At 43.3% G+C, this 25,682-nt stretch overlaps 1 protein-coding gene across 4 annotated transcripts in view; it reads right to left on the bottom strand.

The window, feature by feature from the left end:
• LOC110528171 (la-related protein 4) overlaps positions 1-17,893 on the bottom strand; it is a 33,364-nt gene extending 15,471 nt beyond the window's left edge. For 2 of the 4 annotated variants that reach the window (XR_005052627.1, XM_036983712.1), the window contains exons 1-4: positions 17,111-17,893; positions 6,043-6,184; positions 5,505-5,663; positions 2,345-2,420 (exon numbers count right to left, since the gene is read on the bottom strand). Coding sequence is in view for 3 of the 4 variants with exons in the window: in XM_036983712.1 (XP_036839607.1) it covers positions 2,345-2,420; positions 5,505-5,663; positions 6,043-6,184; positions 17,111-17,227 (494 nt within the window). In the remaining variant the exon portion in view is untranslated. Of the gene's footprint in view, positions 1-2,344; positions 2,421-5,504; positions 5,664-6,042; positions 6,185-7,196; positions 7,378-17,110 lie in introns of those variants that run through there. The other 2 variants (XM_036983713.1, XM_036983714.1) reach the window with 2 other exon arrangements.
• Positions 17,894-25,682: the final 7,789 nt, after the last annotated feature.

The following is a 25,682-nucleotide window of genomic DNA, read 5'->3' as shown; positions in this document are numbered from 1 at the left end:
TTCTTGAAGCTGGGCATAAGACACATTTTACTACTCCACAGGAGAGGCATTTTAAAGTGAAACTTTTATCCCCATCTAAATGCATTTATTTTTTTGAACATGTGAACTTTCATGTGCCTGAATAAAAACACCCTGTAAACTGTAAATATAAAAACGTGAATCAGAAAGCTGTTTAGTCATGGAGAAAATCCAGAATCTTGCATAGCCATGATTGGTTGAGATAATGGGGGGACTGGGACATTCATGAGTCTGTTCTGTCACTCAAGGCTTCTGTCAAATGGCAGGCCCTGCTACCACGGATATTTGAACGAGCCATAGATCATTAAATTCACCAATATTTTCATCATGGACAACATGCAGTGTAGTTGTAGCTACAGCTTTCAATAACAGTGTTGAATACAGCTGCTGGTGTCGACACAGTGCCGTCTTCTGTGGCAAAAGCAGTCTGGTTGAAGCAGAGTGGGCGGGATTATTTTGAAAATGTTTTAGTCTGCCGTGAATCATCATAATCCATACACAAGCGTCTACAGTTAAAATGTCAAGCTAGCTACATGTGCATACGATATTGGCTCAACTGTATCAAAAGGTTGTATTCATTGCAAGCTATTGTTAGCTAGCTAGCCTCCCAGTTGCAAACAGGTAACATTATAGCCAGCTTGCTAGCTGAACTGGCAAGGTGATTTCTGCCGTTAATGTTGATTGCCGATGTGCTAAACCATGCATGATGCTAATCTTCGTCATACAGTGCATTCGGAAAGTATTCAGACCCCTTAACGTTTTCCACGTTGTTACGTTGGATTAAATTGTTTTTTTCCCCTCAACCTACACACAACAACCCATAATAACAAAGCAAAAAGCCTTTTTCTCTAAACGGAATTATACATTTAGCAACTTCTTAAACAGGATTACTTACCCATGTTTTCTCCAACTATAGTGTATGACATACAATTTTTAAGGTCCGATTCTACTTTTATGCAACGTGAAAAAAGAAACATTTCCAATTTGGGAACATGAGACTAAAAAGAGGTGGTATACATTCATGTTCCCATGTTTCTTTTCCTTGTTCCCCTCAGACCTCAATCATTACCATTGCGACCTGTACACTCTCGTTGGCTGACCCTCGCTTCATACTCGTCGCCAAACCCACTGGCTCCATGTCATCTACAAGACCCTGCTAGGTAAAGTCCCCCCTTATCTCAGCTCGCTGGTCACCATAGCATCTCCCACCTGTAGCACACGCTCCAGCAGGTATCTCTCTCTAGTCACCCCCAAAACCAATTCTTTCTTTGGCCGCCTCTTCTTCCAGTTCTCTGCTGCCAATGACTGGAACGAACTACAAAAATCTCTGAAACTGGAAACACTTATCTCCCTCACTAGCTTTAAGCACCAACTGTCAGAGCAGCTCACAGATTACTGCACCTGTACATAGCCCACCTATAATTTAGCCCAAACAACTACCTCTTTCCCTACTGTATTTAATTTATTTATTTTTTTTGCTCCTTTGCACCCCATTATTTTTATTTCTACTTTGCACATTCTTCCATTGCAAATCTACCATTCCAGTGTTTTATTTGCTATATTGTATTTACTTTGCCACCATGGCCTTTTTTTGCCTTTACCTCCCTTCTCACCTCATTTGCTCACATCGTATATAGACTTGTTTATACTGTATTATTGACTGTATGTTTGTTTTACTCCATGTGTAACTCTGTGTCGTTGTATCTGTCAAACTGCTTTGCTTTATCTTGGCCAGGTCGCAATTGTAAATGAGAACTTGTTCTCAACTTGCCTACCTGGTTAAATAAAGGTGAAATAAATAAATAAATAAAAATTAGGTCAGTCACACTGTACTGATGGAGAGGAAAGAGGGAGAGTTGGAAGCGGTGTAGAGGGAGTAGGGAAGTTAAAGGGTGAAGCGATTTATAGAGAGATGAAGAGGACAATCCTCCAGTCACAGTGCTCCTGGGTCCTTCAAAGCGCGATACTGATCATCCCTGGGAGTACAGCTTTTGTTCAAATCCAAGGTCTGCTTGATTCATTACATAAACCATCACACAACATCTAGAATTGCTTAGGTCAGTAAGAGACATTGCAATTCCGACTGCAGATAGCCTAGTGGTTCGAACATTGAGCCAGTAACCGAAAGGTTGCTAGATCGAATCCCCGAGCTGACAAGGTAAAATTCTGTCATTCTGCCCCTGAACAAAGGCAGTCATTGTAAATAAGAATTTGTTCTTAACTGACTTGCCTAGAGTCAGTTAAGGTTTAAAAAAAAAAGGTTTAAAAAAAACAAGTTATAACAACCATTTAAAAACAGGCTCTTCAATAGCAGTTCACTACTTACCTTGAGAAGCAAAACTCCAGCTGTTTCTTCAGAGACTCTCTCAGGCTCTCTTCAGAGAGTGGCTGCTGTTCCTCCACTGCACACACACAATTTCATATCACAATTCATGTTTGGGTATAGGCTGCAAAGCTACAAGTTTTATTCCTTGTGCATAACAACTGTTACCAAAGCCATACATCTGATCGATACCATTGGTAATCAATATTCAATTAATTCAGGCAACACTAAATGACGATACTTCACAAAAGGCAAAACTGAGAAAATGTAGTTTAACTTTGTTTTATTTGTCACATGTACAGTGAAATGCTTCACTTCCCAACACTGCACTATTCAACATTAAACTAATGATACAATTAAAGAGAGGAAGCTAAATACAGGGTCATTACCAGTAGCAAATTCACAATGTGCAGCGATACTGAGTATTTGAGGTAGATATGTACATGTAGGCAGGAATTAGGAAAAAGTAACTGGTAGCAGGATAAATAATAATGGTAAACAGTTTGGCAGCAGCTAAGTGGTGAGTGTGTCAGTGCAAGAATGTCAGCATAGGTGTGAAAGCAAATATACATGTAAACAGTGCTGAAAAGTGACTGGTAGCAGGACACACATTCAAAAGTTGAGTCACTTAGAAATGTCCTTGTTTTTGAAAGAAAATAAAATTGTTTGTCCATTAAAATAACATAAAATTGATCAGAAATACAGTATAGACATTGTTAATGTTGTAAATGACTATTGTAGCTGGAAATGGCAGATTTTTAATCCAATATCTACATAGGCCCATTATCAGCAAACATCACTCCTCTGTTCCAATGGCACTGTGTTGGCAAATTCAAGTTTATTATTGTAAAAGGCTAATTGATCATTAGAAAACACTTTTGCAATTATGTTAGCACAGCTGAAAACTGTTGTTCTGATTAAAGAAGCAAAAAAACATCCCAGAGTCGCCTCTTCACTGTGGACGTTGAGACTGGTGTTCTGCGGGTACTATTTAATGAAGCTGCCAGTTGAGGACTTGTGAGGCGTCTGTTTCTCAAACTAGACACTAATGCACTTGTCCTCTTGCTCAGTTGTGCACCGGGGCCTCCCAATCCTCTTTCTATTCTGGTTAGAGACTATTTGCGCTGTTCTGTGAAGGGAGTAGTTCACAGCGTTGTACGAGATATTCCGTTTCTTGGCCATTTCTCGCATGGACTAGCTTTCATTTCTCAGAACAAGAATAGACTGACGAGTTTCACTAGAAAGTTATTTGTTTCTGGCCATTCTGAGCCTGTAATCGAACTCACAAATGCTGATGCTCCAGATACTCAACTAGTCTAAAAGGTGGCCAGTTTTATTGTTTCTTTAAAATCAGTTTTCAGCTGTGCTAACATAATTGCAAAAGGATTTTCTAATGATCAATTAGCCTTTTAGAATGATAAACTTGGATGAGCTAACACTTTAATGAACTAACACAATGTGCCATTGGAACAGGAGTGATGGTTGCTGATAATGGGCCTCTGTACACCTATGCAAATATACCTTTTAAAAACTCTGCCGTTATCAAGCTACAATAGTAATTTACAACATTAACAATGTCTACACTATGTTATTTTAATGGAGAAAAATAAATAATTGCTTTTCTTTCAAAAACAAGGACATTTCTAAGTGACCCCAAACTTTTGAACGGTAGTGTGTGTGTACGGTAATAAACAGTACAACATCCATTCAGGGTTTTTTCTGCATAGAAAAGTCTTGGGTGGGCCGCCTAAGTGTTTTTTCAGACCGCCTACGTACAAAATAAAATGTTGCTCTCACACACACACTACTTGACCAACAGTATGTGAACACCTGCTCGTCGAACATTCATTTCAAAACCATGGGCATTAATACGGAGGTGGTTTCCCCTGCTGCTATAACAGCCTCCACTCTTCTGGGAAGGCTTTCCACTAGATGTTGGAACATTTCTGCGGGGACTGGCTTCCATTCAGCCACAAGAGCATTAGTGAAGTCGGGCACTGATGGTGGACGATTAGGACTGGCTCGCAGTCGGCATTCCAATTCATCCCAAAGGTGTTCGGTGAGGTTGAGGTCAGGGCTCTGTGTGGCAGTCAAGTTCTTCCACACAGATCGACAAACCATTTCTGTATGGACCTCGTTTGGCCAAATAGTGAAGCGTGATTAATCACTCCAGAGAACGTGTTTCCACTGCTCCAGAGTCCAATGGCAGCAAGCTTTACACCACTCCAGCCGATTGGAATTGCGCATGGTGATCTTCGGCTTGTGTGCGGCTACTCGGCCACGTTAACACATTTCCCGACAGTTATTGTGCTGGTGTTTCTTACAGGCGCAGTTTGGAACTCGGTATTGAGTGTTGCATCCGAGGACATACGATTTTTACGCGGGCCAGTTCTGTGAGCTTGTGTTGCATACCATTTCGCGACTGAGCCGTTGTTGCTCCTAGATGCTTCTACTCCACAATAGCAGCACTTACAGTTGACCGGGGCAGCTCTAGCTGGGCAGAAATTTGACAAACTAACTATGATGGTGGCACGTTGAAAGTCACAGTGCTTCAGTAAGGCCATTCTACTGCCAATGTTTGCATATGTAGATTGCATGGCTGTGTGCTTGATTTTACACACCTGTCAGCAACGGGTGTGACTGAAATAGCCAAACCCACTAATTGGAAGGGGTGTCCACATACTTGTGTGTGTATTTTTTTGTGTGTATGGAAAAACTGTGTGTAAAGTTTAAAACCAGATCAACTATGAAAAGATAAATGGACCTATATATTTGTTTCACATGAGATAATCTTTGACAACTAACAATCCCCAAAATAAAAGCTATACAGCCAGAGAGAATCTAACATTTAAGAAATTATGTAATCGGGAGTATTTTGTCATGGGGCCCCCATTGATTCTGTTATTATGTTTGAGTCACTCAGATAGCATAAACCATGGCAAAATGTATAGAATTGCAGGAAATTAGCTTTGAAACCGCAAAAATGTGCCACTGCTGCCAACAGGAAGGCCACGCCCACCACCCAAGCCCCAGTTTGATCCCCCAAAAATGTAAAATAAATTAAAAACAGTACATGTAGCCAATTCCCTCCAACACCAGATCAGAGCATGCCATGTCAAAAGCTTCTGACCCAGAGGGAGCTGACCTGAGGACTGCTACTGACCTGCTGACTCAGTCACAGAGTCATAGAGGGGGTACCCCAGCTCAGGGGGATCCATGCCGTTCAGTACACCCTCTGTGGGTAAACGGGCACTACTGTCCGAGGGGTCTGAGTACTCCGTGCCGTACCCCTTATCCTCAGTTGGGGGAACCTCTGAATAACCTGGGAGGAAGATGGTAGAGTCATGTGGTAGATAAGAGTCTGACAGGGAAAGAGACACTGTCAAGGTTGAACCAGGGAGGCTATGTATTCCACAGACTAATAACAGTGATTTATTTTCGGTCCATCCACAGATCAGGGTTAGGATGATCTCAGGCCTGGATTAACGGTCCTTCTAAGAAGGCAACGGTGCACTCAACTCCGCTAATCAAGTGCCCTAAACCACATGCTTAACACGTAGAATTTTGAAGAAAATATGCATAAATTCCATTTAAAACACAAAGCAAATATCTTATATAGGTCTGTGATGAAGATCTAGTTAGGCCTGTGTGTGAATGTAGGTATATAAAAACTCCAGTGGTGCATTGGGATTGGCATTTACCCTCAGTGACATCAGCAGAAGTGGGGGTAGTCTCTAGCCAGTGGGTGCCCTCCGTGGCATCCTCTGGGACTTGGCTCTGGGGCACAGGGATCTCCTGCCAGACTTTGGCATTGGGGTTTAGCCCTGCTCCCTTTGTGGTGACCTGTGTGACAAAATACAGAAACACCTTTAAGCTCCTGTAGGTTTCTGTCAAATGCTTATTTATAGATCATGGATTCATATTCCAATATTGCTGCATTTTCAAAACATCCAATGCTGTCAAATACATTATCATATACCATTAACATCAATCAACCCTACGCTGATCAAGTCCATTTGGAGAGTGATATGTTATGAACGCTGCTTAACAGGCTAAATGTTCAATGCCCTCCATCAGATTTTCATCATTATTAACAGCCATGTTTGAAATGGAAACACCTCAATGAATCAGCCATGAATGCATGCTGATGTTTAATTCTAGACCAGTTCAAATTTGCTGAGATTCAAATTACACCTTTCACCTTGAATTGAAAGTCAGACACCAATGCAAAGCACAAGACAGCCCATATCAAATACACTGTGATAAATTGTACATACTGGAGCTTCAACCCGTCATATGCAACTACTTGATGTTTAAAATAGTCAAGCCTTTGTAACGACTAATCAGATTAGGTAGCATCAACTACTCAGTGGTCACTACACTGACTGGAGACCTGGGCATCTAAACATATCTGTCTAAACTCCCCACCTAGTTAGATACAATATGAATAGTTAAACTGACAACTATGTTTGTTCATTTACATGGTACACACGTGTTGTAACTAGGCTAAGAAAAAAACATCGTAATTCATTAACATATCGGTGACGGATATGTAAATTTAAGGAGGCGTTATATCACGTCCCAGAACTACACACGTTCTTTCCCTTTAGCTCTAGATTGTAAAAACATTAATAAATTGAGCTGTAGCTGTACATGTAAAGTTTTTTTTCCCCTTTGCATGCTCACCAATGAACGAAAGCATATTCCCCGATTGCAACGTTTGATTAACGTCATTATTACAGCGCTATTGACACGCATGCAACGGTCCCCGTGGCTTCCTAAAGCGCCATAAAATTTCTTCCATAAACCGAACTTTAGACTAGAATGTATAGCTAATAGTACAGACCAAACATACCTCAACAAATAACAACATTGTCTTCCTCCCAATGTGGTACTGACTCGCTAGCTACCCGATTCAATGGATGTAGCCAGCTAATTCACGATTCTGGTCACTTTTAAGATAAATGTAAAATGGATGGAACTCGATAACACCGTACAATTCACAAGAGGACAGCATGCTACAGGGAAGGCGCTCTCATGAGGCCTCAACGGATTGCTCATTGGTTATCGTACTCCATTAGACTCCGCCTCTCCCAAGTCGTCACATGTACAGACACACTTTTGTGCATCGCCTCTCATTCACACATTTTCCCCCCCCGACAATACGCCAAAGACATTCTCGCAATTGGTCGAAGCGTCGCGTCAGTCAAAACCATCGTTCAACTCTTCCGGTACTGAAGCCTTCCCTCTGCGGATAGTACGACAAAAGAGAGCACATGGCGACAGGCATACAGGCCGCTCCAGCATCATGTATACGCTGCACACTTGTAAACCGAAGAACATAAAATAGAAATCATTTCCGATCATGTGGAAATAAAATAAGAACATTTTTGACAGCTTTGGTGGAGGTCAGGAAAACAAAAGGTCCCACTTTACCTCGGACATAAATAGTATCGTTTATCAAAACACGAGGGAAAGAAGGGTTGAACGAATCTGGGGTGTATTTATTAGTCGGATTCTGTTGCAAAACGTTTTGCAATGATAACAGTTAACAGTACTCTAGGTACTCTAGGATAACAGTACTCTAGGATAACAGTACTCTAGGAACCAAACTGAACCAAACGGGGGACCTAACTGAATTTGTCCAATAAAAATGTAACTCGTTTTTGTTGCAGTATCTGACTAATGACCACACCCCTGATCTGAGTCAGGGCCACCATCTGTGAGCCACAGTTCTTAGCCCGCTGAACTGAAGCCTAAGCATTAGCTTGGAGAGCCAACAAGTCTGAAGGTCTCAGGTAAGGTTACAGGAATGTGGTTCACTGAACCAACTGGTCAGACTACACCCCCATTTGATCGCCTTAGTCACTGTACTACTGTGACCAACTGGGGTTTTGAACCTGGATCTCCTGCAAGATTGTTAGTTCAGGGAGACAAAACAAGTCTTTAGGTCTCAGGCAAGGTTACTCATCACGAGTGCAGTTCACTGAATCACCTCCATTACACACATGCAACAGTCATCAAAATTGTTACGGTTTCAAAACAATTGTAATAAATGCAACAAATGGGAAATGGATGAAGATACTGCAAACGTAACTTTAAAATTAATCAGATATGACTGAATTATTGCACAGAAAATATTTTACTAGTTCAGGGATTTGGGTGGGAATTCAGGTATTCCAACATCAGATTGAGGGAAATCAGAACATCAGAAAATCACATTGTAGGATTTTTAATGAATTTATTTGCAAATTATGGTGGAAAATAAGTATTTGGTCAATAACAAATACTTGTTACCGTGGGGCAAAAAAAGTATTTAGTCAGCCACCAAATTGTGCATGTTCTCCCACTTAAAAAGATGAGGCCTGTAATTTTCATCATAGGTACACTTCAACTATGACAGACAAAATGAGAGAAAAAAATCCAGAAAATCACATTGCAGGATTTAGTGTGTTACTGATGGTAGGCTTTGTTACTTTGGTCCCAGCTCTCTGCAGGTCATTCACTAGGTCCCCCCGTGTGGTTCTGGGATTTTTGCTCACCGTTCTTGTGATCATTTTGACCCCACGGGGTGAGATCTTGCATGGAGCCCCAGATCGAGGGAGATTATCAGTGGTCTTGTATGTCTTCCATTTCCTAATAATTGCTCCCACAGTTGATTTCTTCAAACCAAGCTGCTTACCTATTGCAGATTCAGTCTTCCCAGCCTGGTGTGCAGGTCTACAATTTTGTTTCTGGTGTCCTTTGACAGTTCTTTGGTCTTGGCCATAGTGGAGTTTGGAGTGTGATTGTTTGAGGTTGTGGACAGGTCTTTTATACTGATAAGTTCAAACAGGTGCCATTAATACAGGTAACGAGTGGAGGACAGAGGAGCCTCTTAAAGAAGAATTTACAGGTCTGTGAGAGACAGAAATCTTGCTTGTTTGTAGGTGACCAAATACTTATTTTACACCATAATTTGCAAATAAATTCATTAAAAATCCTACAATGTGATTTTCTGGATTTCTTTTTCTCATTTTGTCCGTCATAGTTGAAGTGTACCTATGATAAATTACAGGCCTCATCTTTTTAAGTGGGAGAACTTGCACAATTGGTGGCTGACTAAATACTTTTTTGCCCCACTGTATGTCATGCAATAAAATGCATATTAATTACTTAAAAATCATACAATGTGATTTTCTGGATTTTTGTTTTAGATTCCGTCTCTCACAGTTGAAGTGTACCTTTGATAAAAATTACAGACCTATACAGCTTTACAGCAAAGAAAACAAATGTTTCTAGCCTAAACGTTTGTTTATCCTATATTTTCAAGAGATGCCTTTCTATCGAGATTCGCACGCATTTTATATAATTTCACAAACCATGTTGCAAGCCGTTTTAAATTCATCCCGGGGTTCTAGCCAACAACCTGGTTATTTTGACAGTAGGTTTAGGCAAATTTGATTGGCACAGGAAAGTGTCTGCTACTCAGGCGATTCAGAATGGTAGGATTCATATAAGCCTAATGTAAGCCTAAACTATATTTTTAAAAATCTATTCATTATTTTTGGGTGCTTAACCTTTTAAGAAGTTGGGAGGTGTGTGTGTGTAACGGTTTTATGCAGCGTTTACCCTTTACATGAAGACCAGACACGTTGCGTGCGCGAGCGTTGCAAAATACATTTAGAAATCCATGTTATTCAATTATTGCGTGCCAACGAGCGTCTGCGTTGCCATGGGCTAAAATAGAAGTCATTCCTATTTCTGATGCAGATCGCGCTGCAAGTCCTGCCTCTCCCATCTCCTCATTGGTTTATAGAACTAGGTACCCACGTGGGTGATTGAAAGACTAATTGTTTTGCCGGTTGTCGTGGTAATACTATGAAAGTGTAGATGCCAATCACCATATAAGTTAAAAGATGAAAAGCCTGGAAGGAGGAGAGATGACTAGAAACGATTCGGTTGACCGTTTTGTGTGTGGATGAATTGTCGGAGTAGAGGACCTTGTGCATTTCAGGTAAAATAACTCAATGTTTATATCCCAGGAAAAATTAGCTAGCAACAGCAAGCTAGCTAAATAGGACATCTAGCTAAATTGCCATACATGTTTAATGCTTTCCGACCTGTCCCCAAATTAATGTCATTGGTTCAGAGTTTGTTTTGATATTTTAACCTGTGTGTCGTGATCACGTTTGGTGTAGGGGGACAACATAAATTCTGTGCGCAGCCGGTTTTTGTTCCGTGTTACTGACACAATGACATTCATGTATATCACAGGTGGCACCTTAATTGGGGAGGACGGGCTCACGGTAATGGCTGGAGCGGAATATGTGGAACGTTATCCAACTATTTTTATGTGTTTGATGTAGGGAGACAAATTGTTAGTCCGTTTTACTGCCGACTAACTGATGCCAATCAACCGGTCAGCAAAACATTAAAAAAAACAATACTAACAGTAAAATGACGTGACCAACAGAAAATACTTTGAGATCCGCATATGCTTATGTTTCTGCCCTAACAAGCTTAGGACCAAAATAAGCCCATAGAAACGCATTGGACTTATTTTGGCGAGAGAAACCTCTCACGTCGCCTCTTCCTCTCAAAAGGCTATAATAGAACATGTAATTCCTGTAATGAAGCAGCTAATAAAATGTGATTTTCAAACATTCTCCCAAATCCAATTGGCAGAAAAAACAGTTCTATGAAAAATAAAAATAGCTCCTTATTAATTCTGGCCACCAAAGTTAACATGCGATTGCATTTAGAATTATTTGTTGTGCAATGACTGGGCGTACAAAAGCAGGTTTCACTCCAGTAGCCTACAGGCTTTTTGAGGAGCTACTCTTGCGCTGTCTGACAGGTGGTAGACTACTCCGCACCTCAAACTAGGCTCTGTATGCTGTGTGCGTTTGATAAATAAAATTCATGACAACTAAATAAAAACAGACACGTGGCATTTTCATTCAACAAAACTATGCAAATTAACCTATGGACCGATAAGCATGACCGGTCAAATGTATTTTCGGTGGCTAACAGATTAACGGTTAACCGTTAACATCCCTAGTTTGATTATTATGAGCCTCTACTGATGTACATTACTTCCATTCCTCCAGTCAAATAACAGGTAGGCTCGGTCTTGGCAAATATGAGAAATCAGTCAGTCATTCTATGCAGTATTCTATTATACACTGAACAGTGGAGCGTTAAATGTGTTGTATTGAGTAAAAGTCCATTTCAGTGACAGGTCTTTGGAGAATATTTAGAAAACGCGAACAAGCATCCAGGGGAACGGGGCGAACAGGATGCTAGGCCACTATATTTCCACCATGGTATTGCAATATTAATCGGTATTGTAATACTTGGCCTGGTATCGTATCATTTGTAAAATGTTGGTATCGTGACAAGCCTAGTGTCTGGTGTGACCACCATTTGCCTCATGCAGTGTAACATCTCCTTCGGATAGAGTTGATCAGGCTATTGGTTGTGGAATGTTGTTCCACTCTTCAATGGCTGTGCAAAGTTGCTGGATATTGGCAGGAACTGGAACATACTGCTGTACATGTCGATCCAGAGCATCCCAAACATGCTCAATGGGTGAGATGTCTTGAGTATGCAGGCCATGGAAGAACTGGAATATTTTTAGCTTCCAGGAATTGTGTACAGATCCTTGCGACATTAGCGTGCTAAAACATGGAGTGATGGCAACGGATTAATGGCACGACAATCGGCTTCAGGATCTCATATCAAATTTTATTTGTCACATACACATGGTTAGCAGATGTTAATGCGAGTGTAGCGAAATGCTTGTGCTTCTAGTTCCGACAATGCAGTTATAACCAACGAGTAATCTAACTAACAATTCCAAAACTACTACCTTATACACACAAGTGTAAAGGGAAAAGAATATGTACATAAAGATATATGAATGAGTGATGGTACAGAGCGGCATAGGCAAGATGCAGTAGATGGTATCGAGTACAGTATATACATATGAGATGAGTATGTAAACAAAGTGGCATAGTTTAAAGTGGCTAGTGATACATGTATTACATAAAGATGCAGTAGATGATAGAGTACAGTATATACGTAGACATATGAGATGAATAATATAGGGTATGTAAACATTATATTAACTAGCATTGTTTAAAGTGGCTAGTGATATATTTTACATCAATTCCCATTATTAAAGTGGCTGGAGTTGAGTCAGTGTGTTGGCAGCAGCCACTCAATGTTAGTGGTGGCTGTTTAACAGTCTGATGGCCTTGAGATAGAAGCTGTTTTTCAGTCTCTCGGTCCCAGCTTTGATGCACCTGTACTGACCTCGCCTTCTGGATGATAGCAGGGTGAACAGGCAGTGGCTCGGGTGGTTGTTGTCCTTGATGATCTTTATGGCCTTCCTGTGACATCGGGTGGTGTAGGTGTCCTGGAGGGCAGGTAGTTTGCCCCCGGTGATGCGTTGTGCAGACCTCACTACCCTCTGGAGAGCCTTACGGTTGTGGGCGGAGCAGTTGCCATACCAGACGGTGATACAGCCCGACAGGATGCTCTCGATTGTGCATCTGTAGAAGTTTGTGAGTGCTTTTGGTGACAAGCCAAATTTCTTCAGCCTCCTGAGGTTGAAGAGGCGCTGCTGTGCCTTCTTCACGATGCTGTCTGTGTGGGTGGACCAATTCAGTTTGTCTGTGATGTGTACGCCGAGGAACTTAAAACTTACTACCCTCTCCACTACTGTTCCATCGATGTGGATAGGGTGTTCCCTCTGCTGTTTCCTGAAATCCACAATCATCTCCTTAGTTTTGTTGACGTTGAGTGTGAGGTTATTTTCCTGACACCACACTCCGGGGCCCTCACCTCCTCCCTGTAGGCCGTCTCGTCGTTGTTGGATCTCTTCACAGTATCTCTGTGCATTGAAATTGCCATTGGTAAAATGCAATTGTGTTTGTTGTCTGTAGCTTCTGCCTGCCCATACCATACCAACTAATTTGCCAGAATTTTACACAATTATGACATAACATTGAAGGTTGTGCAATGTAACAGAAATATGTAGACTTAGTGATGCCACCCATTACATAAAATACCGAACGGTTCCGTATTTCACTGAAATAAACGTTTTGTTTTTTCAAAATGATAGCTTCCGGATTCGATCATATTAATGACCAAGGACTCGTATTTCTGTGTGTTATTATGTTATAATTAAGTCTATGATTTGATAGAGCAGTCTGACTGAGCGGTGGTAGGCAGCAGCATTCTCGTAAGAATTAATTCAAACAGCACTTTTGTGCGTTTTGCCAGCAGCTTTTCCCTGTGCTTCAAGCGTTGCGCTGTTTATGACTTCAAGCCTATGAACTCCCGAGATTAAGCTGGTGTAACCGATGTGAAATGGCTAGCTAGTTAGAGGGATGCATGCTAATAGCGTTTCAAACGTCACTCGCTCTGAGACTTGGGAGTAGTTGTTCCCTTTGCTCTGCAAGGGCCGCGGCTTTTGTGGAGCGATGGGTAACAATCCCCCGAGGGTGGCTGTTGTCGATGTGTTCCTGGTACGAGCGAGGAGAGGGACGGAAGCTATACTGTTACACTGGCAATACTAAAGTGCCTATAAGAACATCCAATAGTCAAAGGTATATGAAATACAAATGGTATAGCGAAATAGTCCTATAAATACTATATTAACTACAACCTAAAATCTCTTACCTTGGAAGTCTCATGTTAAAAGGAACCACCAGCTTTCATATGTTCTCATGTTCTGAGCAAGGAACTTAAGTTAGCTTTTTTTACACGGCACATATTGCACTTTTACTTTCTTCTCCAACACTTTGTTTTTGCATTATTTAAACCAAATTGAACATGTTTCATTATTTATTTGAGGCCAAATTGATTTTTATTGATGTATTATATTACGTTAAAATAAGTGTTTATTCAGTATAGTTGTAATTGTCATTATTATAAAAAATATATATATATTTTATTAAATTGGCCCATTAAATCGGTATCGGCTTTTTTTGGTCCTCCAATAATCGGTTTCGGTGTTGGAAAAAATCATAATTGGTCAACCTCTAGAAGAGGCTGATCGTGGTGGTCCTGGGCTGTTGTGGTTTCACATGGTTTGCAAATGTGAGGCCGTTTGGACGTAATGCAACATTCTGTAAAACAAAGTTGGAGGCGACTTATGGTAAAGAAATTAACATTCATTATCTGGCAACAGCTCTGGTGGACACTCCTGAAGTCAGCCAGTCAATTGCACACTTCCTCAAAACATCTATGGCATTGTGTTGTGTGACAAAACTACACATTTAAAGAGTGGCCTTTTATTGTCCCCAGCACAAGGTGCACCTGTGTAACAATCATGCTGTTTAAAAAGCTTCTTGATATGCCATACCTATCAGGTGGATGGTTGATCTTGGCATGTAACTAAAAGTGTGCACTACATTTTAGATGAATAAGCTTTTAGTGCATATGGAACATTTCTGGGATATTTTATTTCCGCTCATGAAACATGGGACTAGCACTTAACATGTTGCTTTTATATATTTTTGTTCAGTGTAGTAAGATTGGATTTTAGGGTTGCACCGACAGGAAATTTTGGGCCGATACCGATATCTCATATTTTCCTTGCCAAAAAAACTGATACAGACAACAGATATTTAAAATTTTAGCAGCCTTTTAAGCATTCTAGTACAGTTAAATAGTTGAAACACACACTGACCAAAAAGTTATTTTGTTGGCATTTACGCATGTCCCCATTACCAGTAAAACATAATCAAAACCTATTTCTTTCACTTACTTGCTGTGCTGTTATGTTGTTCAGTCGTTTCATTCTCAACCAGGATTTCATCATAGATGTCAAGCAGTGATGTTTCAGCTGTCTGGTCCGTGGCCTCTTCTGACGTGGGTCCTCTACCTCGGTGCGCACTGTCACTGTGACCGTTTCCATCTTGTCCAGTTGTGTCTAACATTTCACGTAAACCCTATTTCTTGTCTGCATCGTAGCGGCCCTTGTACCTATCATCGAGCATGGTGGCGACACAGTAAAGAGGCTCTGAGAGAATGCCTCCGAATCGCTTGTTCACTCACAGCCTCCAGTCGGGTACTTTTGCAAGTATTAACCCCACGGTCTGTCTCTGCAGTTTTGTGGAGCAGGCTTTTCAATGCCATGACAAAGGGTATCACATCTGCTGCAGACCCAGTTGATGAGCTTATTTCTCGAGCCAGTTGTTCGAACAGAGCTAGGATTGTGTTCATGTTTCAAACATGTTCTCAAATATGGCAGCAGCGGTATGAGAACCAGCACATTCTTGAGCATGCAATACAGCTTTCCTCAGTACGAAATCCTCTTAGACCCACTGTGCTGTCATACTCTGCATGCTCATGGGGCTGACATCGCTGGTCCAAATGTCAGTCGTGAAGCTAATAGCAGTGATGCCCATAGAAAGTAGTTCATGGATGTGCGTTTTAACCAATACTGTGTAATTCCGGTAGGGCAACATCTGAAAAATAGCACCAACTTGGTAGTGTGTACCGGGGCTCGAGGTGCTCAACCAGTTAGCAAAAGCCAACATCCTCCACGAACAGAGAATGGTTGATTGTCAAGGGCAACGAATTCCATTATCTTGGCGTTAATAGATTTCGGCTTGGAGTTGAATCCCAGATTTTTTTTACTCTTTCAAATGACTGTTTGACTTGCACTTCTTTAGTTGTTGGAAGTATGTGCTTAGTTTTTTTCTGCTTTCGTTCTAAGTAGTTGCTGAACTTCTGGGGGTGATGCACTTATACATGAGTAATCAGGTTTGTGGTATTTAAAGTTTTCACTTTCTCCCCTCTGGAAATAATAGCAGCACAAACATTGCATATGGCCTTTTTGTTATCTTCCTTTGAAACGTCAAAATAGATCCACACAGCAGACATTGTGGGCTAGGTTAAGAATGCTGTGTTGCACGTGTAGCACTGTATTTTTTTGTGGCGTCATTTATCTACATTTAAAGGTATGCACTTAAGCTTTGACATCGGTTTTGCACATCTGCGTTAAACTAGACATTGGGCCGATGGCAGATTCCGATATCCTTACCGATATATTGTGCATCCCTATTGTATTTCTTGCGTTTACAGCCATGGTGATGCACTGCACGTATGGAGTGAAAATCACAGGATATATGTTAGTTGCAGCAGCAGATAAAAATATGTGAGAGCTTTTAGTGCAGAAGACCTACAGGAAGTTGAGAGAAGGGGTTCCATCCTCCCAGACCGACGGACTGGTGTAGGATCCTTTAGGGCCAAGTATTGGAATGGGATAGTGTATTGGCGCAGAGTAAGATGGTGCAATTTATTAAGTTTCCCCTTTATTTTTGTGTTTGTCATAATGTGGAATGCACATTCCGAACTGAGAAAGGCAGCAATACGCCAAAAAGCGTCTAGTCTGCCGGAAATTCACATGAATTATTAATTCATACGGATACTCGTTACAAAACTATCTAGCTAACGTTAACTTAGTTGACTAACGTACGCGAGCTAACCTCGTTAGCTATTTTACGTTGGTTAACTATTAGTCGACCTGGCTTGCTAACGTTAAGTTAACGAACACCTGTCGACAAAACTAAGTCTTAATGCGTAGTTACAGGCCAGACTAACACCGAAGTAGCACGCGGAAGAACCAGTCTATACAGCCAACGGGTGAATTGCAGTAATTTAGCTAACTAACTGGGTTGCAACATTACGATTACGTTAGTTTCATGGGGGCCTGCCCTTGGGAGATTCGAGGGGGAGGGAGTGCTAATTTAGCACAGGGCCCAAACTCACCATGCCGCCTTGATCCTTCACGGTTTTCGATGTTATCTCCCCTTGTTCACGTTTGTCCAATGCTGGCTTGACCCTTTCCTTCTGCTGCGGCGACGACGGGCAATGCTCCGAACTCATCCGCCGCCCCGACTAGCCACTCTGCCCCGTCCCCCCCACTCCGACTTCACCTTACCACGTAAAAACAATCCCACGCTATTCAACTTGGTTTGATGTATAACTAAGTGCAATCAATTGAGCAATTGTCACATTAAAAAGGAAATAGGATAGCCAGTCGTGTAGTATCTTAATTTTCGATTACAAATCAAATCGTTGACATAGCCGCACGACGAAGCCTATGCTAGGCGCCACACTCCCGTCATACAACGCGACCAGGAGTGTATTCATTAGTCGGATTCTGTTACAAAACGTTGTGCTTCGAAAACAAGAGTTAATATTTCAACAATTCCAGGTAGGTCCCTCCACGTTTAGTTCCGTTTGCTTCCTTTAGGGTTGTTACCGTTTACTTGAGAAACCAACCGTTTTTCAACGAAATTGGACGAATGAATACACCCCTGTTACTGCCTCCCTCCCTGGTAACAGTGCTACAGTCTCGGCGCCGCATAGCAACGAGAGCAGCACTCTTTCCGCATAACGACAGCGCGAGCAGAAAAACAAATATATGGAATGTTTTTTTTAAATATATATGGATGTTTCAAAATAGCAGTCAATTTGGCGAGGGAAAAAACAAGAAACTTCTTCCAGATAATTGAAGTTTGTAAACAGACTATCATATGTGGCTGTGTTCTTCAATAGTGTAATGAAACAAGCAGGGAGCAGGACACGAACCATCGACCTTCTAGCCCGAGGTCCGGCGCGCTATCGACTGTGCAGCAAATGCATGCTCGTGCGGAAGAGTCGATTTCCGCGCTTATAAACCCAGGGTTGTTACAATATTTAATTTAGTCTTGAAATAATCACTGATCTGGCATCACTGACAAGTGGAAACACTGCTTTCGGTGATTTTCTTTAAGGAAGGGAAATAACAATTATGTATACAAACACATATATAATTAAACACATCATTGGGAAAGAATGATTAATGTATTAAACAGGGACGATTTTTCGGAACAACAACGTCAGGAGGAACAGCGCCCGTTAGCCATCTCTCGAGTCTAGGCAAAGGCTTGGTACAAACCTCAGGTGCAAACAGCATGAGGGACATAAACCAAATCAATCTGTGGTGTGCATATGGTTTTATCACAACAATACTACACTGATGGGACACTCTTGACCCAAACTGCTACAGACCTATATCTATCCTACCATGCCTTTCTAAGGTCTTCGAAAGCCAAGTCAACAAACAGATTACCGACCATTTCGAATCTCACCATACATTCTCTGCTATGCAATCTGGTTTCAGAGCTGGTCATGGGTGCACCTCAGCCACGCTCAAGGTCCTAAACGATATCTTAACCGCCATCGATAAGAAACATTACTGTGCAGCCGTATTCATTGATCTGGCCAAGGCTTTCGACTCTGTCAATCACCACATCCTAATCGGCAGACTCGACAGCCTTGGTTTCTCAAATGATTGCCTCGCCTGGTTCACCAACTACTTCTCTGATAGAGTTCAGTGTGTCAAATCGGAGGGTCTGTTGTCCGGACCTCTGGCAGTCTCTATGGGGGTGCCACAGGGTTCAATTATTGGACCGACTCTCTTCTCTGTATACATCAATGAGGTCGCTCTTGCTGCTGGTGAGTCTCTGATCCACCTCTACGCAGACGACACCATTCTGTATACTTCTGGCCCTTCTTTGGACACTGTGTTAACAACCCTCCAGGCAAGCTTCAATGCCATAAAACTCTCCTTCCGTGGCCTCCAATTGCTCTTAAATACAAGTAAAACTAAATGCATGCTCTTCAACCGATCACTACCTGCACCTGCCCGCCTGTCCAACATCACTACTCTGGACGGCTCTGACTTAGAATACGTGGACAACTACAAATACTTAGGTGTCTGGTTAGACTGTAAACTCTCCTTCCAGACCCATATCAAACATCTCCAATCCAAAGTTAAATCTAGAATTGGCTTCCTATTTCGCAACAAAGCATCCTTCACTCATGCTGCCAAACATACCCTTGTAAAACTGACCATCCTACCAATCCTCGACTTTGGCGATGTCATTTACAAAATAGCCTCCAATACCCTACTCAACAAATTGGATGCAGTCTATCACAGTGCAATCCGTTTTGTCACCAAAGCCCCATATACTACCCACCATTGCGACCTGAGTTGGTAGTTGGTGTTGGTGATAGTTGGTGATCTCGTTGGCTGGCCCTCGCTTCATACTCGTCGCCAAACCCACTGGCTCCATGTCATCTACAAGACCCTGCTAGGTAAAGTCCCCCCTTATCTCAGCTCGCTGGTCACCATAGCATCTCCCACCTGTAGCACACGCTCCAGCAGGTATATCTCTCTAGTCACCCCCAAAACCAATTCTTTCTTTGGCCGCCTCTCCTTCCAGTTCTCTGCTGCCAATGACTGTAAAGAAATACAAAAAACAATGAAACTGGAAACACTTATCTCCCTCACTAGCTTTAAGCACCAACTGTCAGAGCAGCTCACAGATTACTGCACCTGTACATAGCCCACCTATAATTTAGCCCAAACAACTACCTCTTTCCCTACTGTATTTAATTTATTTATTAATTTAGCTCCTTTGCACCCCATTATTTTTATTTCTACTTTGCACATTCTTCCATTGCAAATCTACCATTCCAGTGTTTTACTTGCTATATTGTATTTACTTTGCCACCATGGCCTTTTTTTGCCTTTACCTCCCTTATCTCACCTCATTTGCTCACATCGTATATAGATAGACTTGTTTATACTGTATTATTGACTGTATGTTTGTTTTACTCCATGTGTAACTCTGTCGTTGTATGTGTCGAACTGCTTTGCTTTATCTTGGCCAGGTCGCAATTGTAAATGAGAACTTGTTCTCAACTTGCCTACCTGGTTAAATAAAGGTGAAATAAAAAAATTAATAAAAATGTTGAACAGGTATCATATTCTCTGTGATGTTCGTCAGACATCTGAAGACCAGAGGTCGGAGACAAAGTTGTTGGGAATCATCTATATATAGAAGCAGAGCATAACCTATGGCAGAATGGAATGTTTTGCCCATTCATTTATTGAAAGTTTGGTGTCAACTTAGTTTCCTCTCTTGCATTTTCCAGCAAATGATCAATACATTTTAGACCATGCAAGTAAAAAAATAAAAGTATGCTTTCGCTCTCTAGTTTCCATTGCCATTAGCCTACACATATGATAGACAACGTTTTATTTTCTTTAAAGAAAAATAGTAATTTATGCAATTGTGGATGTTGTATACACAACTGGCAACAGCTAGCAACAATTAGAAAGTGACTTTTGGGGATACACTGTCAAAATGAAAGAACAAACCCCTCTCTTGAGTTTCTCTGTCCATGTCTTGAGCCCAGGGGATGTGCGTCTCTGAGTAGGAATGCTGATCTAGTATCAGGTTCCCCTGTCCATGTCATTTTAATCATTGTGGTCTAAAATAGTCAAAATAAAAGTTTTTAGATTGTGGTCTAAAATAATTTGAATAACTCAGATTTGAATCAATCAGATATGTTATTTTGAAGTTTATAACGGAAGTGATCGGATGCGTCTTCTGCTGCTACGTTCACACACATTTTATTTGTTCTAAATGATCAGCTTTCTCGAATGGTTTGCTTTCTCTTCTACATATTATAATTCGTTTGAGACTGGAGTTAAGATCTTGCAGGTTTAAACGGTGAGTATTCACCCAACCGTGTGGTTAAATATTTAGTTACTTATTCACATCTTTCTCTTTGTGTGTCAGGGAGATTATGGGTAGCATTAGCTAGCTGACGTTAGCTTGCCGTAATTGATGCTGAGGCTAGCCAGGTAGCTAATATTCAACCTGCAAGATGTACGTACCATTGTTGTCTGTAAAGAAACTGCTGCAACAACGTCTCTGTCATCTCGCAACAAAAGAGAAACAAGAATGTTATCATATGCCAGTAGTGTTAATGGGGACACAGGCAATTTTGAATAAAATGCCCAAATTTGGCTACAGCTGCTCTATCCCAGACAGCTGTCAAATCAGCACCCAACTGCTCTCCTCATCTCAGACAGTGAAGAGTCGTCGAGTGAGGAGTAATTACAATTGATCACTGAACAGGGCCTTCATGCTATTCTAGGTAATGGCATCGAAGCATGATTAGAGCCTGTTTGATGAAAATGTTAATACAATATCTCACAATATTTGTAACTTTGTAGCTAAATTGACTTAATATGCTGTTGTTATTTTGCCTTATTCTTCTTTCCAGGTATTGGACTCATCATGGGCTCAAAAAGGAGAAGGGCTACGTTCCCTTCTAGTAGTGTCAGTGGGAGGGACTTTGAGGATGGACAGCCGTCATCCTCAGCATCTTCAGTAGGTCGGAAATGTTATGGAGAGTGAATGAGGACCCAAAAGCGAACTAACTTAAACAGAGCTTCTTTAATAACAAAACATAGGTAGGCTCAGATAGACCGGCAGATTCCGACAGGACAGGACAAGGTTACAGCAAACATGACGATAGTCTGGCTCAGGCATGAAACACAAACAAACAAGAATCCGACAAGGACAGGAGCAGAAACAGAGGGAGATATAGGGACCTAATCAGAGGGAAAAAGGGAACAGGTGAGGAACGGGGTGAATGGGTAGTTAGGAGGAGACAGGGAACAGCTGGGGGAAAGAAGGGGAGAAAAGGTAACCTGACACGACCAGCAGAGGGAGACAGGGTGAAGGGAAAGGACAGAGACAAGACAACATGACAGTACCCCCCCACTCACCGAGCGCCTCCTGGCGCACTCGAGGAGGAAACCTGGCGGCAACGGAGGAAATCCTCGATCAGCGCACGGTCCAGCACGTCCCGAGAGGGAACCCAACTCCTCTCCTCAGGACCGTACCCCTCCCAATCGACAAGGTACTGGTGACCACGACCCCGAGGACGCATGTCCAAAATCCTGCGGACCCTGTAGATGGGTGCGCCCTCGACAAGGATGGGGGGGGGGGGAAGACGAGCGGGGGCGCGAAGAACGGGCTTAATGCAGGAGACGTGGAAGACCGGGTGGACGCGACGAAGGTATCGCGGAAGAAGAAGTCGAACTGCGACAGGATTAATGACCCGAGAAATACGGAACGGACCAATGAACCGCGGGGTCAACTTGCGAGAAGCCGTCTTAAGGGGAAGGTTCTGAGTGGAGAGCCAAACTCTCTGACCGCGACAATATCTAGGACTCTTAGTTCTACGCTTATTAGCAGCCCTCACAGTCTGCGTCCTATAACGGCAAAGTGCAGACCTGACCCTCTTCCAGGTGCGCTCGCAACGTTGGACAAAAGCCTGAGCGGAGGGGACGCTGGACTCGGCGAACTGAGATGAGAACAGCGGAGGCTGGTACCCGAGGCTACTCTGAAAAGGAGATAGCCCGGTCGCAGACGAAGGAAGCGAGTTGTGGGCGTATTCTGCCCAGGGGAGCTGTTCTGACCAAGACGCAGGGTTGCGAAAAGAAAGACTGCGTAAGATGCGACCAATAGTCTGATTGGCCCGTTCTGCTTGACCGTTAGACTGGGGGTGAAAGCCGGAAGAGAGACTGACGGAAGCCCCAATCAAACGGCAAAACTCCCTCCAAAATTGAGACGTGAATTGCGGACCTCTGTCCGAAACGACGTCTGACGGAAGGCCATGAATTCTGAAAACATTCTCGATGATGATTTGTGCCGTCTCTTTAGCAGAAGGAAGCTTAGCAAGGGGAATGAAATGGGCCGCCTTAGAGAACCTATCGACAACCGTAAGAATAACAGTCTTCCCCGCTGACGAAGGCAGTCCGGTGACAAAATCTAAGGCGATGTGAGACCACGGTCGAGAGGGAATAGGAAGCGGCCTGAGACGGCCGGCAGGAGGAGAGTTACCGGACTTAGTCTGCGCGCAGACCGAACAAGCAGCCACGAAACGACGCATGTCATGCTCCCGGGTGGGCCACCAAAAACGCTGGCGAATGGAAGCAAGCGTACCCCGAACGCCAGGGTGGCCGGCTAACTTGGCAGAGTGAGCCCACTGAAGAACGGCCAGACGAGTAGGAACGGGAACGAAAAGAAGGTTCCTAGGACAAGCGCGCGGCGACGGAGTGTGAGTGAGCGCTTGTTTTACCTGCCTCTCAATTCCCCAGACAGTCAACCCGACAACACGCCCCTCAGGGAGAATCCCCTCGGGGTCAGTGGAGGCTACTGAAGAACTGAAGAGACGAGACAAAGCATCAGGCTTGGTGTTCTTAGAGCCCGGACGATAAGAAATCACGAACTCGAAACGAGCGAAAAACAGCGCCCAACGCGCCTGACGCGCATTAAGTCGTTTGGCAGAACGGATGTACTCAAGGTTCCTATGGTCAGTCCAAACGACAAAAGGAACGGTCGCCCCCTCCAACCACTGTCGCCATTCGCCTAGGGCTAACCGGATGGCGAGCAGTTCGCGGTTACCCACATCATAGTTACGTTCCGACGGCGACAGGCGATGAGAAAAATACGCGCATGGGTGGACCTTGTCGTCAGAGAGGGAGCGCTGAGAAAGAATGGCTCCCACGCCCACCTCTGACGCGTCAACCTCGACAACGAACTGTCTAGAGACGTCAGGTGTAACAAGGATAGGAGCGGATGTAAAACGATTCTTGAGGAGATCAAAAGCTCCCTGGGCGGAAACGGACCACTTAAAGCACGTCTTGACAGAAGTAAGGGCTGTGAGAGGAGCGGCCACCTGACCGAAATTACGGATGAAACGACGATAGAAGTTCGCGAAGCCGAGAAAGCGCTGCAGCTCGACGCGTGACTTAGGGACGGGCCAATCAATGACAGCTTGGACTTTAGCGGGATCCATCTTAATGCCTTCAGCGGAAATAACAGAACCGAGAAATGTGACGGAGGAGGCATGAAAAGTGCACTTCTCAGCCTTCACAAAAAGACAATTCTCTAAAAGGCGCTGGAGGACACGTCGAACGTGCTGAACATGAATCTGGAGTGACGGTGAAAAAATCAGGATATCGTCAAGGTAAACGAAAACAAAGATGTTCAGCATGTCTCTCAGGACATCATTGACTAATGCCTGAAAGACAGCTGGAGCGTTAGCGAGGCCGAAAGGAAGAACCCGGTATTCAAAGTGCCCTAACGGAGTGTTAAACGCCGTCTTCCACTCGTCCCCCTCCCTGATGCGCACGAGATGGTAAGCGTTACGAAGGTCCAACTTAGTGAAAAACCTGGCTCCCTGCAGGATCTCGAAGGCTGAAGACATAAGAGGAAGCGGATAACGATTCTTAACTGTTATGTCATTCAGCCCTCGATAATCTATGCAGGGGCGCAGAGACCCGTCCTTCTTCTTGACAAAAAAAAACCCCGCTCCGGCGGGAGAGGAGGAGGGGACTATGGTACCGGCGTCAAGAGCTACAGACAAATAATCCTCGAGAGCCTTACGTTCGGGAGCCGACAGAGAGTATAGTCTACCCCGGGGGGGAGTGGTTCCCGGAAGGAGATCAATACTACAATCATACGACCGGTGTGGAGGAAGAGAGGTGGCCCTGGACCGACTGAACACCGTGCGCAGATCGTGATATTCCTCCGGCACCCCTGTCAAATCACCAGGCTCCTCCTGTGAAGAAGAGACAGAGGAAACAGGAGGGATAGCAGACATTAAACATTTCACATGACAAGAGACGTTCCAGGAGAGGATAGAATTACTAGACCAATTAATGGAAGGATTATGACAAACTAGCCAGGGATGGCCCAAAACAACAGGTGTAAAAGGTGAACGAAAAATCAAAAAAGAAATGGTTTCGCTATGATTACCAGAAACAGTGAGGGTTAAAGGTAGCGTCTCACGCTGAATCCTGGGGAGAGGACTACCATCCAGGGCGAACAAGGCCGTGGACTCCCTTAACTGTCTGAGAGGAATGTCATGTTCCCGAGCCCAGGTCTCGTCCATAAAACAGCCCTCCGCCCCAGAGTCTATTAAGGCACTGCAGGAAGCTGACGAACCGGTCCAGCGTAGATGGACCGACAAGGTAGTGCAGGATCTTGAAGGAGAGACAGGAGTAGTAGCGCTCACCAGTAGCCCTCCGCTTACTGATGAGCTCTGGCTTTTACTGGACATGAAGTGACAAAATGACCAGCAGAACCGCAATAGAGACAGAGGCGGTTGGTGATTCTCCGTTCCCTCTCCTTAGTCGAGATGCGGATACCTCCCAGCTGCATAGGCTCAGCTCCCGAGCCGGCAGAGGAAGATGGTAGTGATGCGGAGAGGGGGGCAACGGAGAACGCGAGCTCCTTTCCACGAGCTCGGTGACGCAGATCAACCCGTCGCTCAATGCGAATAGCGAGTTCAATCAGGGAATCCACGCTGGAAGGGACCTCCCGGGAGAGAATCTCATCCTTTACCTCTGCGCGGAGACCCTCCAGAAAACGAGCGAGCAAAGCCGGCTCGTTCCAGCCACTGGAGGCAGCAAGAGTGCGAA

Source organism: Oncorhynchus mykiss, chromosome 7, assembly GCF_013265735.2.
Source record: "Oncorhynchus mykiss isolate Arlee chromosome 7, USDA_OmykA_1.1, whole genome shotgun sequence".
Classification (NCBI taxonomy): Eukaryota; Metazoa; Chordata; class Actinopteri; order Salmoniformes; family Salmonidae; genus Oncorhynchus; species Oncorhynchus mykiss.
The sequence above is the reverse complement of the archived record's forward strand: the minus strand, read 5'-3'. Positions and strand labels throughout refer to the sequence as shown.